The sequence below is a fragment of the Populus trichocarpa genome, chromosome 7, assembly GCF_000002775.5.
Source record: "Populus trichocarpa isolate Nisqually-1 chromosome 7, P.trichocarpa_v4.1, whole genome shotgun sequence".
Classification (NCBI taxonomy): domain Eukaryota; kingdom Viridiplantae; phylum Streptophyta; class Magnoliopsida; order Malpighiales; family Salicaceae; genus Populus; species Populus trichocarpa.
Window position 1 is genome coordinate 1,956,536 of NC_037291.2, and position 20,376 is coordinate 1,976,911.

The window sequence follows — 20,376 nt, forward strand, 5'->3', positions numbered from 1 at the left end:
ATCTAGGCCGATCCCAAGCGTAGATATCTAATAAATGAGCCATTATGATAGAGTACATGGAGATGTCTATATACCAGCGAGTCGGCATATGACAAAATATAAAAAATTAAAGAGTTGTCATATGGGACATGTGGTTGGAGATGATAGGACATCATTAATGGGGTGTGTGTGTGTGTGTGTGTGGATAAGGCTAAAAACTATCATTATACTATCATTTTTAGAAAATTAGACTAGTTTCCATCTTGTTCTCTCTATTTTCTATCATTTCAAGCAAGTGTTTATGTCGTGAAGTTATAAACTAATCATCAAATCACACTAAAAGCTTATAAAACCTCTTTTAACCATCATAAAACCAGTTGTGTTTTCTTTATCTCGTTATGAAGGAGTTTAGGTATGATTTTGGAATGAAGAGCCAACATCATGAAGAATTTTGTTTAAGGTTCTCTCTCCCAAAACTTAATGATTTTTTTAAATCATGGTACATATTTTTATGATATCCATTAAATTTGGAGCGATCTTAAGTGAAGAGACACTAGACAACCTTGAATCCAAGAAAAGGGAACCTTGAGAGTGGTAAGAGGACTTTTTGTAGAAACTAGTAAACTCTTTAAGATAATTAGATAACCTTGAGACTGGTTAGATGATAAATACCCTAAAAAACTAGATATGAAAACGTCCTATTTTTTTAAGGAATCTATAGAGTCTATATATTGTGAGACTAGTCCTGTTAAAGACAGAAAAGTTGTTATGCAACTAGTTATGATAGTTCATAGCTAATTACAACGTTAACCAACTAATAAAAAAGGACATCTTAGAAGGCAATATAGTTATTAGAAAACCTTACTATATGTGCATGTTCATATCTTTGTAATTGTTTCCTACATATTTTATATTTTTTGTTAGTGTAGGTGGACTCGGACCTAAGAAGCAACAAAAAAAAAAACAACTCTCTACATTGATGGATTTTTCATCATCTAAACAATCAAGTTCATGGTTTATAGGGAAACTAGTTGCTCATCTCTAAGCCGAATGACTTTGCACGTATCGTTAAAATATTACAGGTTTATCCCACACATTGGTGAGTGTTTGACACACGCCAACTATTCTTAGCCCCTTGGTCAATTTGCCCCTGCTTGTATAGGAACCCTTTAATTAATTCCAAAATTGCATCCCACCTTAGTTAAGATTTTTTTTCTCAATATAATCTCTAATTATCTAATAACTTTTTAATTTAGACTCATATTCAATCCAAGCCAATAAGGATATGGAAAAGAAAAAATGATAGTTAATTGCACAAGTTAATGCATTTTGATTGTGCTTAGATCATGATTTTTGTTTTTAACTTTGGTTGATTATAAAGTGATTTGCTTAGTATCTGCCTCAAAAATTATTAAAAAAAATATCATACTAATTTTTTTTAGTAATTGATCAATGTTTTAATTGATAGTTAAAATTAATCAAATCAACTTAGTTAAATCAAATCAATTCCTACATAGTCAATTTAAGATTACTGACACTAGAGAAAAGTTCCCAAGTTTCCCACGGCCTACTCTTTTTTTTTTACTTTTAAGAAAACAATGTTACGTAAGATTTTTGACAATTGAATTTGCTTTTACTTATATCATGTTGGTTTTGACTAAATTTTATATAAGTTGTTTACTAAACTTGCAATAACAGTACTGATATCTCGAATCCACAACGGAGCTCGGATAATAAAACTAGTAACATTTTATGCTGTGATGGTAGCAGCACCCTCCAATCTAGTTCGATGCTACAGTCAAATTTTGCACCATCTATGCTGCCTACTTTCGAAGTGGTGGTCATAGCTATCAAAGTAAAAAAATCCCAAGGAAAAAGTAGAAGATGAAGATACAGTCTAACAATATTATTGCTTCTTTTCTAGTTAGAACAATGAGGTTAGGGAACACAAGAATAATAGGACAGCGTACAAAGGAGGAAGAAGCAGTGGATGGCTATTATTTTTAATAGTTAGAAGTAAACATTAGCATAACAACATAATGCTTATTCACCTCAACGTTTTTTCAAGTTCCATTATGAGATTTGATAATGAAGTATCAGTTAATTTAGTCCAGGCTACACTGTCCATGTCTCTGGTCTCTTGCCTACTAGTCCAAGCATCAGCCAGACTTAGCTAGCCGGCAGTGCAAGAGGTGTTGGCTCTGGCGCCACCTGTGCCCCTGAGTGACTGTTAGCAATGTGGCTTGGTTTTTCATCTAATCCCCAGAACTTGGCTGTTTTTACATCATCCTGGGCCATTAGTCGTGAAAACTCTTCATGGTCGTACGTCAGTGTGGCTTTTCCCCCGAACTCGTTTGGGAGGTTGTCAACATCAAAGAAAGACTTCATGAGCTCGAAACTATTTTCTTTTTTTGGGTAAACAAACTTCACCTTCTGGATAGTAATTGGATCCAGGAAGAACTTGACAACCTATACAAATGAAGTAACACAAGGTTCGTCATTCCAAACATGAAGGGGTAAAACATTTCAAGCAATACAAATGTAGCAGTTATGCGCATAATACAACAGAAAAGGCTCTATCTATGATAAATTTTCAAATCTACCTAGGAGATATATCTAGAACACATATACCAGTTCTAAAGGGCAAACATGCATATTATAAGATTTCACCTGAGGGGGGGATGGGAGTTTCTATCACTAAACCTAATAACAGGGCAGACCCTCCCACCCTCTCCCATCTAATCTGAATGGAGAAGAGGATAAGAGCAGAAATAAACAAATCAACTGCCCAGGTGATAGAAATAACTGACAGAAGAAGACACGATCTAGAGCACCACACTTGGTCCTCGACACATTTTGAGTTGTCTAGATTATTTTGGTAAAGAGGGATATCATGCAATGTAATTTAGTGAGAAGCAAATAAGATAGTCCATACTTTCCAATACATTTTATTATGTTCACTTAAGTTCTACTAAATCCATTAATTGTATGAAAGTTGAGCTACTATGACCACGGGTTCTCTGAAACATGAGGTATTAGTTATGGAAGAATTCCAAATTTTAACCTTTCAAAGCCCCATGGTATATTTTATACCAAGTAACAATCAATATGCAATCAAAAAATAACTTGCCAAAAGATCAGTGAGTGTTAGGTTAATCCAAATATCAAATGGACTGCAATGGACATTAGGAAGAAGCATGCACCTTCCAAAATGCTTCAAATATTCTAGGCGGATTATAAAGAAATGCAACAGCAAGTCTCTCAGGGTAATGGTTCTGTAAGATGTTAATGCATTCACGGGCAGTTTTGATGGGGACCTTGACGCTCAAACCCCATCCAGTGAAGTCTATCAACCATGACATTTGTTCTTGACCCTCACCAAGGTTAAGAATACCGTTCTCTATAAGATAAACCAAATGGCGGACATTGTCTTCTGCACATGTTGTGTTCTGCAAAAATGAAAGAAAAGGTGGAAGGTCAATCTACAAAAGCTAAGTCACAGAAACTTTATAAATGGGGAAAAGACCAGTAAGAAGACATCAATAAATATAAAAAAGAAAAATACTAGAACAAACCTGCATTCCTGGTCTCATTATGAGCACAGTCCTCCCAGATCGATCATGAAAATCTGCTCTGGAGACTTTACCAGTCTCGCCTTCATGAGCTACTTCATGCTGCATAATAGTAAGGGATTCAATTGATCTAATAGAATGAAAAAAATATTATAAAAAAATTGATGTATCAAGCATATATAGAATGGAAAAACATTGTAGAAGTTATTAAAATAAGTAGGCAACAATGCATACCCAGCGGATTTCTTCAGGCTTATAAGTTGCTCTCCACTTGAGTGTCTCTTCCAACATTTTCTTTGCCTTGTCGACATTCCAGTTCCGCGCTATTAAATATCTCCTCAGGCATGCATCAGTGCAGTACTTTACACTTCGATCAGAAAGAGGTCCTAGAGCAGCCCTGAGTTCACTGACCTGCTTGCAGAAAAAGTATTCAACATCTGTCTTTCAATCACTCGGAAATCTTATCTTGTTCAGATAAAACAACAATTTGAAAGAAGTTTCTCATTTTGTTCATAAACCTTGCTTCGGAATGATTGTAAAATCATAAATTCATTTCTTGATGTGATGACACTTATAGGGTGAAACAAAAAACAAAAGCTTTCTACTTAAATGTCTGCCAAACTTTGACACTACCTTTGCTTCTTGTTCTGCAAGGCCATTCTCCTGATGATTCTGAGAGTGCTTTCTTCGAAACATGTTGACTGCCAATAAAGTTGAACCTATGGTAAGTAATCTTCAATAGAAAAGTCTGTTAAGGATAATTATTTGCCAATAGAGTTGAACCTATGGTAAGTAGTCTTCAACATAAAAGTCTGTTAAGGATAATTATTTCCAACCAATTTATTTTGCAGCTGAACTAATAGCCTCTCAAAAGGCCTAAATCGAAATGGAAATACAACCTCCACCTAAAAAACGCAGGATTTGTAGCAAACTCAAAGACAGACCAACAATATTGAATATTTTATCTTGATTTGAATACAGAAAAATTAAACTTGCCAACAAAAAAACTTTCATGAACGATAGGCTGTATTCCACCACACACGATCTAATGGCAGACAGAATAGGAATCGTTGGTCAACCTTTTCTTATTCTGTTTATTTTTATCTTCTAAAAAATTGGTAGTAGTGTATTGATCTATTTTATCGATCAGCAAACCAATGGGAGAATCCATGATCCAATCAAACACTGATCACCGAGACTACACAATGGCCGCCCTGATCCAACCAAACCTTATACTTTGGTTTCTAAACATAAATACAAACACAAACACTAACAGATTTCAGATTACTTCAGTTCCTTGAACCCAAAACGCTGAATATTTTTACAGTCTAGAATATCCAAACCTCTACACAGCACAGGCAATCTTAGTAATCACCGAGCAAAGAAATTACAACCTAAGACTTACCAAAACTAAACGACTTATCAAAACATGAAAAACCCACCAAAGAGTAATTCAGCAGATCTCAAATAACCTAATCATTTAAAAAAAAAAAAACTAGAACAATGTGCTCCACATCACATTAAGGAAAAAAAACACAAAAACAGCCTTGTGAGTTTAACAAGAGCAACAGATCTCCACCAAACTCACACACAACAAACCCCAAATGAAAAAAAAGCCACTTGGTCATGAAATGTAGAGTTTAACAAACCTTGTGAGCAGTGAAGCAAAACAAAGAGAGCTCTCCCAGATTCTATAGTGGTGAGCTTATTTAAAAAGCCACTTTTTAGGTGATGGGGATGATTCGGGTTCTGTGGAGAGGCAATAAAGGTGTGACTTTTAGATTTAGACAATGGTCCTCGAGAGTTTTGGAGAGTTATAGGTAGAGTAGTACATTTAATCTCTCTCTCATAAAGGAAGAACCCAACCAGATTCGGAAGAAAGGGAAAGCGAGGGAGATGTGTTCAGGGAAACTTGATATGTTCATTTATAATGGGAAAGCAAAAGGGCGAGAGCCGCTTGACATGACTTGGAATCTTTTGCAGGGCAGGGTGACTGGGACCTTTTGTGGTGGAATGTAGAGTCTGCCCATATTAAGCATCTTTTCTACGTTCTTTCTAGTTTCTAGAGGCTGGACGACTTTGTGGACTGAGGCAGAAGGGCGTTCCACTAAATTAAAAAAATAATAATAAAATTTTTATAAATTTTTAGATTAATTTAAGTAATAATTTCAAAAATAATTTTTTAAAAATAAAAAAATATTTTTTAATATAATTTTAAATAAAAAATATTTTAAAAAATAATTATTACTATACTCTCAAACACTATCTAATCTAAATATAAAATTAAAAAAAATTACTGAGAAAATTGGAGGGCAGACCATGTTTTATATAAGAATAAAAATGAAGAAATTAGAGTCGAAAAGAAAAAAAATTTACTGAAAAGAAAGCATTATTGGAGCAATTAATATCCTTGTTAATATGTTTCATAGAGACTAACTTTTCAGGTTATTAATGATATTTAAGCTAATGTATTTATAAGAAGGTTAAAGAGGTGAAACTTTTCTCAAACTTAAAGTCATTAAATGATTTTTTTTTAATCTTGATTTTAATTTTAATTTATTATATTTTGATATATTTGAAATCAAGCTGTCTACGTTTTTTTCCAGGATTTTGTGTATATTTTACATATAAAACTGATTAAATGACTTAAATATTCTCAATTTCAATAATTTTCAATGATTGTTTTTTATTTTTTTTAATAGAATTAATTTGAAAACGAACTAAATAACTTAAAATTTAATATCACATTTCCAGTTCTCCATCCAAATATTCTTAATTTTAATTTTTTTAAAAAAAAACTTGATAGCCTAAATACCCTTTTTTCTGTTCAAATAAAACACCAGCATTATTAAAATATTTTCTTAAGGAAAATTAAACAAAATATTTTAAAGGAATAATTAAGATTATGATTTAAATTCTATCTTTTAAATTCAAAATTAATTTCATAGAAAAAAATTTAGAACTGATCAGTTCGATTAGTGTAAAGGTTCTTAAAATTAAGGATATTTAAGTTAGTTTTATTAGTTTTATATTTAAAATATAAATAAAATCCTGAAAAAATAATAAAAGGACTTGATTTTAACTATATCAAATTATAAAAGATCAAAATTGAGATTAAAAATATATAAACTAATTCAAAAATAATTTTAAACTCAAAAAAAATATTTAATTTAATATCAAGGTGCACCACGCTTCATTATTATAAATGTCTTTCTCAGTACAGGAGAGTAACAATGATATATCAGCTAGAGAGGTGGTGAAATAATAATTCCAAAAAATGCATGCATTTGATTTACAATAATATATGCTAGTTTTCCCGATTCTCCTATTATTTCACTAACCAATCATTGAATATTCATAGGCATTTAAAGAAAAAAATTGATTAAGTGATATGATAAGACATTTAACCTTTGTTTTTTATTATTTTAGGTGGGGGGAGGGGGGGTCCTTTTCTTTGAGTTCTTTGGGATTATAGCATGGTGAAAAAAAATAACATAATGTAAAAAATATTTAGAAAAACATTAAAACATTGAGAGAGATGCAAATAATATCTGAGATTCCCGAGTTGTAAGTGTTATATGCGACTTTAAAATTATAAAATTAATGGACACAAGATTTAATAAAAAAAATGAGAGAGAAGAAAAAAGAAAGAAAGAAAAAGATTTTAAAGACACACTAAAACTCCAATGATGACACCACCAGTATCGTTAGAAAGATTTTGACGAAAAGCATCCAACAATACCAAGAAAGATCATCAACGATGATCGAAGTGTGTCACTTGAACACCCCAAAAACAAGTGAACCTTAACACTTTTAGATGGTTTGTATGACCTGCTTCGTTTACCATCTATGAATTTCTTTGTGGATTCATCAATAAAGAAATTCAGAATAACTAGTGTTCTCATCAGAATTTAATTTGCCTATGAGATCTTTTCCTCTTTTTTTCTTTTCTTTTTCTTCTTTCTCTTTTATTATTTTTCTATATTAAATAGGTGTTTAGCAATTTTATAATTTTTAAAAGTCGTAGATAAGAACTTGAGAATCACAAATGTCATAAGTAACTTTCTAAATTCCATTATTTTTCTAACTATATTTTACATGGTATTATTTTATATTATATATATATATATTAGAACCCATGGAACTTCCTTTTCTCTAATGATGATGAAATAATAATAAGATAGCAGTTCGTTTTTGACCCTCCTCTTTTTGACATTGGATTCTTTGACCTTTTTATTTTCTATCAATTCATTTATATTTTCTTCTTCGGCATATTTTTCTAAAGAACGTAATAGGTTTTATGAGTTTGTTTCCTACCGTAAATAGTTATTTTTAAAAATATTTTTATTTAAAAATATATTTCAATAATATTTTTTATTTTTTTAAAATTTATTTTTAATATCAGTATATCAAAACGATTTAAAAATATCAAAAAAATAATTTAAAATAATAAAAAAACAAAAATAAAATTAATTTTTTTAAAACACAAAAACAAACGGACTGTTAAATATACATAAACATAAGATAATATATTTTATTAAGCCATCTTATGGAAATTTAGATTGATAGGCATTGAATTTAATTTTTTTTCAAAACAATATTGGTATACAAGAACATTAATAATACTTGAGTACAAGTACCAGATGGTTGGAGACAATTTAAAAAAAAAAGGTCCTAAACCTATAAGAATTCTAAACAATCCATGATGTGTTCTTCGATCCTCTCCTATCGTCAATCAATTTGTGTTTGAATTCTTTTCTTGATAGTTCTGCAGATGACGGTCAATTGGGGCAATTAACTTCAACGTATTAAACCATATAATAACAGTTGAAGAAAAGAAATACATTTCAAGATTGTGGTCAATTTCTCGTTAAAATATCAGAGCTGCAATTGGCCCATATTAAAATTAAAATTAAATAAAAATCAAAAGGGATCAATGAATCCTTGTAGCTTGTGAGACAAAACAAAAAATTGGATTGATATAGTGTTTTGCTTCTTTTTTTTATTATGGTCTCTTTTTGTCGATTATCGAAAAACAATTTCACGGGTTGCAATTTATTTTTTTCTAGTAAATAACGTGTTGCAAAAAAGAAAAAAATAATATGGTTGGCATGAGACGATTACAAACGTAAATTTATTACATTTATTTAGTGATATGTAACGTAACGTGTTAGGGATATGTTTATAAATTAATTAGACAAGATAGAATTAAAAAAGAAATCTTGATATTTTAAACACTGACAAAAACAATTATAATTTTATATCTGAGGCTGAGATTGACCGGGAAGGGGTTTTACTGGTCTTATTACCTCTGGAGTCAACCATCTAACTTGACATAAAGTCGATGTCAGAAAAGCCGTAGAAATAAGCTAAGAAGATGGTGTTTTCTTGTTTATTTTTATTATTATTTCAGTTTAATGAATTATTGATTTTAAAAATACAGTTTTTCTTTATAATTCAAGACAGTAATTTTAAAGATTGGGAAACCCTAATTTATCATTTACAGGGGGACCCAAACTAAGCCTTAATTTCGACTGTTTTAGTTTATTTGGAATAGAAAAGGTTAACCATGTAATAGCATTTTCATCGATTTGTAAGTATATATATATGGACGCAGCCTGAATTGGTTCCCAAGGGCTCGAGCCTGACGACAAGCTGTTACAATCAAAACGTCAATTCTGATTAATGTCAACGAAACCGTACAAGCTTATATAATTGCCGCATTATTAGGCATTGGTGGTCCAATCAGTACTGTTGATTGTTGAAGAAATTTTCCCTCATAAATATTATATAAACTGGGAAAAGGTTGCCGCTGTGTCTACTGTTTTTTAGACGGAAAAGTAAAGTAATAATGGTTTTTTAAAGTATTTTTTATTTAAAAATATATTAAAATAATATTTTTTATTTTTAAAAAATTATTTTAATATTCAAACATCAAAATAATATAAAAATATATAATATAATAATTTTAAACAAAATTGTTTTTAGTAAAATAGCGTTTGGAATGTAGTCATCAACATTATTTTTAAACAAAATATATTTAGAATTGTGGTAGAAATTGTGTTTTAAAATATTTTTACTTAGAAATACATTAAAATAATATTTTTTATTTTTAAAAAAATTATTTTGATATTAACAATCAAAATAATTTAAAAATATATATAAAAATAATTTTTAATAAAAAAATTCAAAATTAAAGAAAAACACGCAGCCCGTATAAATCAATGTGGTTGATATAGCTACGGGTCCATTTTCATGGCTGGCGATTTTGAATAAGCCAACAACCAAAGACAAGGAAGAATAAACGCATGCTTTCTTGGTGTCCTTTTTCGTTTGTAAAGCATGAAGGAAGAGAATAAAAGATCGAATGGGTTACTCGTAACGTTCATATATTAAAGTTGTTAATGTATATGCTCTGTATATGCCCTGAAATATATATATATATATATATATAATATTGATTTTGTTTATGTAAATGTATTTAATTTATTAATAAAGTTTTATTTATTTTTAATATTTATTAAATATTTGATTAATGAATTTAGAAAAAATATAAAGTTCTCGGGACAAAAATACTTTGCAAATAAAATTACAATATTACTATAATCATGTGATTCTTATTGTATCAAATCATTGTTCCTAAATGCTCTTGGTCAATACTGATCATTAATTAGAGTTGTTGAGACAAATACATATTATATCCTTTTATTTATAAAATAAAACAGTTGTTCTATTTATGAAATAAAACAATTGTTCTCATAAACTCATGTATCCTTAGAGCTAACATGTAGGTGCTTGTCGGATGACATATACACTAAATTGACCCGATGAGAGTTCTATAAAGAGAGATCATTTGTGTCTATGAAAAGACTCATGTGACGGTTGTGTAAGTGATCCTTAGGCAAGAGATTACTAAGTTATCTTAGATAGAGAGTGTTATGTTTTGATCTTGCTACACGTTGTTCAAATCAAGAGTAGCAAACAAGCAAATATTGAGTATAACATGAACTATATGAAAGTATTTAAATAATTTATAAAGGATTCATCACCCTAAGTGAATTATAAAAAAAATGTTTCATTTGTTCTCAAATAGTATTGATTGTAAATCTTTACACAATATGAAATGAGATTTAAAAGGAGTTTCAAAACTTATTCAAATAATCAATGACTATAATGTTGAGAACAAACATGATTTGACAAAATAAATATAATTCATGCTATATTGTTTAAATAAGAATATTGTTGATGAATGAATAATGATTAAACTGAGAAATTGATCACTGAAAGATAAAATCAAATTGCTTATGACTTTCCTAATATTTAGAGAATCATGACAAGTTGTTAAATATTATACTTGATGTTCAAATATAAATCAATCAACTGATTTGTTTAATTCTATTTAATTTATTATTATGATTTATATTTGAGTCAATTTATTAAAGAACCTAATGGTTCACGCACATAAAAATCATTGGTCAAAAATTAAAATGGGATGATTAATCAAATGTGACTTGATTGTAAATAAATTTTAGAAATTAAGAACTAGAATGTAATTAATACATGAGATTACAGTTCTAGACCTATAAACAATTAAGTAAGGACTTGATTGAATAAATTTCTAAAATAAACCCAAAATGATATATGTGATATTATTTAAGGGGCAAGTTAAATTCCTCTTTTCTAAAAAGGATTATGGTTTATAACAACCTGACCTTAAAGTAATTGTTCAAAGTAAAAAAATCTTCAGGTAATATTTGTATAAATCCTAAAAAACCCTAAGTCTATCTAACGGAATCTTCAAAACTCCTAATTTGTTTTTTAAATTATAGTTTTTGTTATGTGTATGTATTTAAAAAAACCCATCAAACACAACATATACACTACATATTAATTGTTCAGCTGGTAGAAAAACCTACATGGAAGCTAAACTTTTCCTTTCTTTTCCTCAATTTGTTTGATTTTTTTTTATTTCTTTGAATTAAACGTTTAAAATGGAAGTATTAGATCTAGTCAGTCCAAGCCCTCCACAAAAAGTGTTGTTCTTGTAATTTTTTATGTATTTAGTATTGTGGTATATAATATTTTTTAAAAGTGTTTTTCACTTGAAAATATATTAAAATAATTTTTTATTTTTTTATTGTTGACTTTAACACATCAAAATCATTAAAAAAACATCAGATGATAATTATTTTCCTCAGCCTGTTGCGGAGATGCAAGCTTTGTAGAAGGGACAAGGTCATGTATTGCAAGGAAGAAATAATTATTTTCCAAAAAAAAAGGATAGAAGTAATTAATTGCTCATAAAAAAAGATTGAAGTTAATAGAATGGAAACTATTTAACAATAGTTTCTTTTCATACATCAGATGATATTTAGCACTAAACATGAGTTTATAACAGATTATGTTTATTAATTTACCCATGTGGTTTCCGGTTCCTTTTTTTAGATATAGTCCAAGCAACACTTTTCTTATCTTCAGTTGCTAGCATACCAGATTGAGCATCAGGCAGCCCAGATTAGCTAGCTGTTATTGCAAGAGGCGCTGGCACTGGTGTCATCTGAGCTAAATGGTCATGATCAGCAATATTGTCTCTCGACTTTTCATCAGATCCCCAGAACTTGGCAGTTCTTTCGTCATCCTCGACCATCAACCGTGAGAACTCCTCATGGTCATACTCGAGTGAGGCTTTTCCCCCAAATTCACTTGGAAGATTTTCAATATCAAAGTAAGACTGCATGAGCTCCGAACTTTCTTTCTTTTTTGGGTAAGCAAACTTCACCTTCTTGAATGTTATTGGATCCAAGAAGTACCTGACAGCCTGAAGAGATGGAGTAATAACAGGTTCAGCAATACACATGTCCAGGTGCTAAATTTAAAGTAAAATAAATGCAGCAATTTTATGGCTATCCGAAACCCGAGTCTAGTCCAATATAAAAGGTCAACTGCACAGGTGGTGAAAATAGACTAATAGAATTGTGATGCCCTCTAGAGCACGATGCTTGGTTTTCAACAAACATAAATTTGACCGCTGATTATGCTCAGAATAAACAAAATGGACGTGTGACAGAAGAACAAACCTTCCAGAACGCCTCGAAAATTCTTGGAGGATTATAAAGAAATGCAATGGCCAGCCTTTGGGGATAATGGTTTTGCAAAACATTAATGCAATCACGGCTAGTTTTGATGGGAATATTGGTGCTCAAGGACCATCCAGTGAAGTCTATCAACCATGACATTTGTTCTTGACCATCAGCAAGGTTAAGGATTCCATTTTCTAAAAGATAGACCATGTAGCGGACATTGTCTTCAGTACATTTTGTGGTCTGCCAAATTGCAGAAGAAGAGGTCAAAGGTCAATTTGCAAAAGCTTCGGTCACAGTATGCTTGCTTAAGAGCCAGAAAAATAAAAATCACTAGATAAAAATGAGGGGAAAAAACAGTACAAACCTGCATCCCTGGCCTCATTATAAGCACAGTCCTCCCGGAACGATCATGAAAATTTGCTCTGGAGATTTTCCCTGTCACGCCTTCATGTGCTACTTCATGCTGAGAAATTACACGTGCATATGTCAAAAAAATGGTCTAGATAATATCGTCTAGAATCGAAAAACAGCAGTTAGATCTGGCCATCCTATCAAGAAAGGCAATCATTGCATCCCACATACCCAGCGGATTTCTTCAGGCTTGAAAGTTGCTCTCCACTTAATCGTCTCTTCCAGCATTTTCTTTGCCTTGTCAACATTCCAGTTCCGAGCTTCCAAATACCTTCTCAAGCATGAATCAGTGCAGTACTGTAAACTACGACCAGATAGAGGTCCAAGAGCAGCCCTGAGCTCACAAACCTGCTTGTCGAAAAACCATTAATTTAATGTCTATTTTCAATCCACTTATTCATGATTTCTTCAGGAGACGAAAATCACAGAGTAAAAAACGTCCGTCCGACTCAAACTTTACCTTTGCATCTCGTTCTGAAGGGTCATTCTCCTGCTGAGTATGTGGCTGCCTTCTTATAAGATACATGTTGACTGCAAAAAGAGTTTAACTTGTGTTAAGAAATCAATCCTCCTTCTACAATTAGAAGAAAAAAAAGTCATGACATCTATTTTCTCCCTTAATCTTCATCAATTAGAAGCAAAATTAGTATTCATAGAAAATAAACTTTCCCATTGAAATAATTTTCATCAACTAGGCTCTGTCATGCCATGGACTTTCTGCTTTCTTTCTTATGCTATTAATTTTTTGAATAGCAATACCAAGTCAAGTATTTTTAGTAATCATCAGGCACACAGCATAATAGCCTGATCACTCTAGCAAAAACTAGAAGTTATAATTAGAACCTGAAAGACCCACCAAGAGAACAAATTCTAAAGTAATAATTTTGAAGAAAGCTAGGGTTTTGAGCTTCATTTCGGATGGAAAACCAAAAGGGCCTTTCAACAAGAAACAAAAAAACCAAGAAAAAATCGTTTAGTCATGCTAAACTCAAAGCTTACAGTTACTCCAACAAAGGAAGGTGGAAAAATAAAACTAGCAATGATGAAATGAATTGAGATATAGGAATGTCAAACTGGCAAACCTATATAATGAAGCAGAAGTGAAGAACTCTCCACTGAAGCTCTATCAAGGCCTCTTGTGTTTCAGAAATGAAATGGTATCTGGGAGTTTGTTTAAATGAGGCGGTTTCCTGCTTTTATATTGAGGAAGCAAGAGCAAAAGACTTGACCTGGCATGGCATGGCATGGCGTTTCAAAGTCTTTGTACAAACACTGCTCTGAAAAAAAAATATGTATATATTTCGAAGTCTTATTAACGTGTAATTTTCTCAGATGTGATGTTATTTGAGATCTTTGGATTCAGATCCAAATATCAAGAAGGGTTATTGAGATGATTTGTGCTATGAAGACTATATATGTGTTCGTAAATATGTATGTTCCGAGGATTTGTATTTCTGAGATGGTGATTTTGAGAAAAATATTTAATGAAATTAATGTTGCTGGAAATTAAATAGATAAAATTCTAATTTATATATACTAAATTTCTTATCTTTGTTCAAAAACGAATTTTTTTTAGGTGTTGAATTTCTCTTTGAATGGTCAATATTGTGTGATATTTTGAATTCTTGTTATTAAGGTTCCAACTATAATGGGAGTTTTTAAGTTATTTAAATAATACTCATTAATTTTATAATTTATTTATTTTATCTGAATTAGGAGTCTCCATTGAAATAGCAAGTATTTTCGGGTCAATTGGGAGTTGCTGGCTGCGTCCACAGCCTAATTCTTTTCGGTATCTTCTACGAGCAAACATAAAAAGGTTTGGTCACACATCACTGTTGTGTAAGAAATTAATAAATCATTTACATAATGATATCAAATGTATGTGTATAAACCATGATTTTTCATGTCATATAAACGTTATTCAAAGTACATAAAAGGCTACCCTGTTTGTTTTTATGTTTTAAAAGTATTTTTTAAAAAAATAAATTTTTTTATTTTTTTTAGTTTAAATTAATAGTTTTTTAGTGTTTTTAGATATTATGATGCGCTGATATTAAAAATATTTTTTTAAAAAAAAACATTATTTTGATATATTTTCAAGTGAAAAGCACTTTGAAAACCGTAACATCATTATATTTTTTTAAAAAATACTTTTAAAATATAAAAATAAACAGGAAAGTGATGAGAATATATTTTTAACTATATTTTTTTAAAAGACACTTGTGGTCTATGCATGGTGTTTGTTTTTATTTTTTGAAGTATATTTCAAATTATTTTTTATGATTATATTTTAGTTTTTGTAAAATTGAATCCATCTTAAATTATTATTGCAACTGGTGGCATGATCCTTTTAGGTATATTCATCTTCAATTACAAATTAGGAATGTAAAAAATAGCAATCTGAACTGGTCAGCTTCTTCTTCTCCGCTACCAATATCCATCTTTTCTGATTCCTTATTTTACCAAAATAAAAAATAGAACCCTGATATAAAATACCAAGATATTGGGAGAAGATGATATCATTATTAATGACTAAATAATATATGATTAGAAAAAAACTAATAAATTGTCATGCTTCAATTAATGACACATGTAAAAACAATTAAAAATAAAAATAGGCTATGTCAGTATGACGCCTGCTTATCATGAGCATGTGGTGTGACAAAAAAAAATGCCATGTCATCTGGACACATAAAAATTTGAATATTATAGCGATCACTTCATCCATTTCACTGCATAACGATCAAGGTGTGAAATGAAAATATACTCTTTTTTTTCCTGGTGAGAAAACAGACGATAGTTTTCGAATCAAAATGCTAATGATCCATGAACAAACAATAGGTATGATAGTCCCTCGTAGCTTACATGATCGTTAATTTCAGGATCTATAAAATTAGTCGAGGTATATATAAACTAGTTCGGACACCCACATTAATCAAAAAACAATAAGAATCTATGAAAAATACCATTGCGACTACCTACATCCATAAATATAGACTATAATATTTAAGATTATTGACAAAATTTATAAAAATATTTGTACTGAAACAATTGGTTTTGAAAAAAAAGAGAGTAAATTTTCACATCACTAGTAATTTTTTTCCTTTAAAATCTACATCAATAAATATAAACCATAATATTTAATACTAAGATGTTGTCACTTCCACGTTTTAGCATATATATTTAATATCTGGCAAGGTCTGTTCCCGCGCTTTACCCCAAAGGAAGGTTTTGGTAATTATAAAGTAGTGTTTGATTAATATTATTTGATAGAAGGAAAAAGCGACAGAAATAATATAAAATAAATTTATTTTTAAAACAGTTTTGAAATAAATTTATGTATTTTATAATAAAATAATATATAATAACTAAACGCTATTAGATAGTTTACGATAAATCTTGAAGATAATGGTAGAAATTGAGAGGATTGAAGATATATATATATATATATATATATATATATATATATATATATATATATATATTTTATTTGAGGAAACTTTATTCCTTGAAAAGCGTATTTTGTGGGCTTAGGTGAGCGATTAAAACCTCAGCTGTCCTAGACTCTTACAAGAAGTGCACGTCCTGATTCGAACTCGAGACCTGCTATGCAGATCTCAAGCTCTTTGTCATCACGCTACGTCTCTTGGGACTGAATCGAAGAGATATTGCTAAAGCTTGGTAAAGATTTCTTTCGATTCTTGTTAAGCAAATCTCACCAATAGAATTTCAGAGAGCACCATCGCAGCTTGGTCACGCTGAGTTTTTGTTTGAAATAATGTCTGGCCACATGCTTTTTTAGCATTTCTTGGTGCCCTCCTACGTTGAATAAGGAGGGTTTGCTTGCAACTTTGAATCAAATAATAATGAGGCTGAATCGTTGACTAAATCTCTTGGCGCAAACGAAAGGAAGAAAGGGACCGGAATCGTCGTTTTGTCAAACCATGTACAGGTGTATTCTGGAGAGTGTAACACCATCGCTAAGCAATGATCCTGTTAGTTTTTTGTACTAATTCTTTCTTTTTATTTTTTTATTGCCTCTCGATTCACAGATCAGGTGTTGTTGCTTCAGGTGACCAAGTTTCCTTTCTTTATTGTTGTTATTGTTTTTGGTTTTACTTTTCAAGTCATTAATTCTCAGGTCAGCAACGAGGATGTGGATATGCATATTAACATGAGAGAGAGAGAGAGAGAGAGAATATGTTGTGCTTCAAGAGTTACTATCAGCTATCGTTTTGCACCTGTTTTTGTATTTGCAATGTAAAAAACATAATAAGGTATCTGGTAACCATAAAAATTGTGTTTTATATTATGGAATTCACTAAAAAAATTGAATTTAAAATGCAATTTTTGTGCAACCACATAACTACCAAACATTTTATAAATGTTTTTTTACTGCAAATAAACCTCAACCATAATTTTTACTAAACGTATATCTAAATCCAACTAACCACACCTAACCATGCTTTTTTTAAATTTATTTTTTTCAAACTACAACCATACAAGTTACCTCAAAAATAAACGCACTCTCTAGAGTGTGATAACAGTTAATTTTTAAAATATTTTTTATATAAATACATTAAAATAATATATTTTTTTATTTTTTACATTAGTATATCAAAACAATCCAAAAATATATAAAAAATTAATTTTAAATAAAAATAATAATTGAATTTCAACCGATCTCTATTTGAACCGCAATATTAAACATGGGCTTACACATCAACTCTTGGAGGTGGGCTTAGTGAAAAGGTTCAAATTTAAGGATGGCTATTAACCTGGTTCCTTTTCCTGGGTTATTTGAAACTAGATAAAACTTGGTAGGGTTCATATAAGGCCCAAGAGAGATTATTATCATAATTAGGAAAGAATTGCTATTCCGTTGACTTTTGAAGCTGACTGCTAGCCTGCACATTTTGATTTTTTTTCTTTGACTTTTCTTTTTTGAGAAGAACAGTACATGAATGATAAGACTTGGCCCATCTGTCTCCAATTCATGAATAGCGAGCGATACCATCGGTGGCTGGAAGTCTTTTTCTTGCACTAGGGATTGTTGGATCCAAGCCATGAGCCAGATGGGCATATGCCTGAACAATTGACTTTCCTTACAAACCAAAATCGTGCTGGCGTCAAGCCAATTAACAGCTAGCAAGTCAAGTTTCAGGCTAAAATAAATAAGCATTAAATAATAAGTATTCCACAGACCAAACATTGATTAGGTCCTGGAAAAATCTCTAAACTATCCTCCACGGGATAGCAAGCCACGCAAATGGCCCAGCGTTACCGTCCAGCAAAAGAATCTATTACTTCTCAAAGAAAACGACCTCACTGATAGTAATTGAGAGGAACAAGGAGGATTATACTTTTTTTCTACCAAGAAAGATACAGGCAAGACAATGGAGCTTGTTTGCAGAAGCTTCAGGGTAGAAAGAGGGTCATCAATAAAGTTTGGGAGATCGAACAGTTCACTGCTGATATCAGAATCTATATCCTCGGAATGTACACGAGTTGCCCGCTATGAGAATCTTTCAGCTTCTATGAGGATGAGCAATGATCAGGATATCGGATATAGGAGCAGGAAAAGCAGGGCTTACACGTTTATAAGCAAGGTTTTCAGCTTCAGGAAAATCTCCAGCGATTGTGAGACAAGGCAGCAAGCAGATATGGTGACTCAAGAGGAGAAAAAAGAGAAGAAGAAAAGGTCTTCGTGGCTTCCTGATCCTGAAAGGAGATGGCCTGTGCAGGGTTGGTGATTTACAGTCAAAGTCAAGGAGCTAGGCATGGCAATAACTAAGATCATTAACTGGGTTTTCATTCCTCCGGATCTCATGTGGCGAGAAGATTGAAGAAATCTCAAGGAAAAGGATAGAAAAGACTACGAGGAAATGCTCAGATAGTCAATTGATCACATGGCTAGATTATCAAAAAGGAAGCATAGCATTTATTACTTCAAAACGATTTGTAATGTTCCCACCCAATTATTAAATTGTTCTTCTCACCAACAACCCAATTTAAAACCCAAGCAAAGCAGGTCTATACGAGATGGCTTCGTGGAAAATAATCCATAAACCTCAAGCAGAATAGATTTAGCTTATGATGCTGCTAGTTGTATTCTGCAATGTCCATGAATAATACATTGCTATTTGTAAAGCTTGTAAGGTGAAGGACCTACTGGGTTCTATCCAAATGCCCAGACTGCTTGAACCCCTTGATTATGAGCATCGGGTCTTTGAAAGTTCTTGCTTATGAACTTCCGATGTGATGAACACTTCAGTAGCCAATAGGCAACACTTGATGAAAGGCAGCAATGTCTCCGACAAGAACCATGATTTTGACAAACATGCGAATATAACGAGAAAAGGCTTCTTCTGATCAAGTTACCTTGCCTTGAATTGAATATGAAGCATCTGAATTAATTGAATATGTTTAACATAAGAACATAGAAGTCCCAGCACAGAAATTTGTTGTTATCAAGGACAGGGCCTAGGACAAATCTCTCATAATATGGTAGGTAGATAGAGAACAATACTAAAAGGGATCCCTACACAAGTTCCATTTTGCAAGAAATCAGTAAATTATCAATCAAAAAACTATATGAACATGATAATGGAAGACTAAGAGCATCATGATCAGTAGCTTTAGGTCTATTAGAGTGATGACACAGCAGAAAAATAACTCTTTGAATGTAAATTGGAATCTTCATTGAATGCCAACAATCCTGGGTTTTGCACTTAACAATGAAGAACATACATGTTTCATAATCGTATATATTCCAGATGGGTGCGAATGCGATAGCGATTAAAAGCCATAGATGATCTGAATTTTGTGCCAATAGCTGAAAAATCATTTACGATTCGTTAGATGAGTTTTCTTTAAAAAATTACAAATTCTTCACAAGCAAGCAAAAAAAATATTCTTTTTTCGTTATAATCACGCAGGTTACTGTTAGATATGATAAGATTAGATGGAAACAACAAATAAAGATTTGAAACACTCTACAGGGGTGTTTGGCCTTCGTTTTAACTAAAGTTTTGTATATTTTTAGAAGAAAATGTTAAATTTATATTAATTTTTTTTATTGTTTTAATACGATGATATCATAAATAAATTTTTAAAAATAAAAAATTATTATTTTAATATATTTTAAAATAAAAAATATTCTAAAAAAAAAATATTTTAAAAAGCAATCTCTATAAATATTCTATCACTATCCTAGACAACTTTTAAAAAAACTGGCAGCTGTCATTTGCACGCGTGCATGTGATTTTTTTGGGTTTTAACATCAATCAATCCGGCAGCAATATAATATGCGGCAAGCATATTAAGAA

The 20,376-nt window shown here is 31.2% G+C and overlaps 1 protein-coding gene across 6 annotated transcripts; it reads right to left on the minus strand.

Moving 5' to 3' along the window:
• Window positions 1–1,950: 1,950 nt before the first annotated feature.
• LOC7473174 (uncharacterized) lies at window positions 1,951–14,234 on the minus strand. Of its 6 annotated transcripts, none has more exons than XM_052454682.1 (6): window positions 14,133–14,229; window positions 13,506–13,577; window positions 13,217–13,393; window positions 3,555–3,653; window positions 3,183–3,428; window positions 1,951–2,448 (listed from the first exon to the last, which is right to left on the minus strand). In XM_052454682.1, the coding sequence occupies exons 2-6, from the start codon at window positions 13,569–13,571 to the stop codon at window positions 2,149–2,151; spliced, it is 888 nt and encodes a 295-aa protein (XP_052310642.1). In that variant the 5' UTR covers window positions 13,572–13,577; window positions 14,133–14,229; the 3' UTR covers window positions 1,951–2,148. The 6 variants fall into 6 exon arrangements, with proteins under 6 accessions (XP_052310642.1, XP_002310229.4, XP_024460710.2 ...); XM_002310193.4 differs by lacking the exons at window positions 13,217–13,393; window positions 13,506–13,577; window positions 14,133–14,229 and adding exons at window positions 3,786–3,962; window positions 4,185–4,252; window positions 5,201–5,558; XM_024604942.2 differs by lacking the exons at window positions 13,217–13,393; window positions 13,506–13,577; window positions 14,133–14,229 and adding exons at window positions 3,786–3,962; window positions 4,185–4,252; window positions 4,957–5,151.
• Window positions 14,235–20,376: the final 6,142 nt, after the last annotated feature.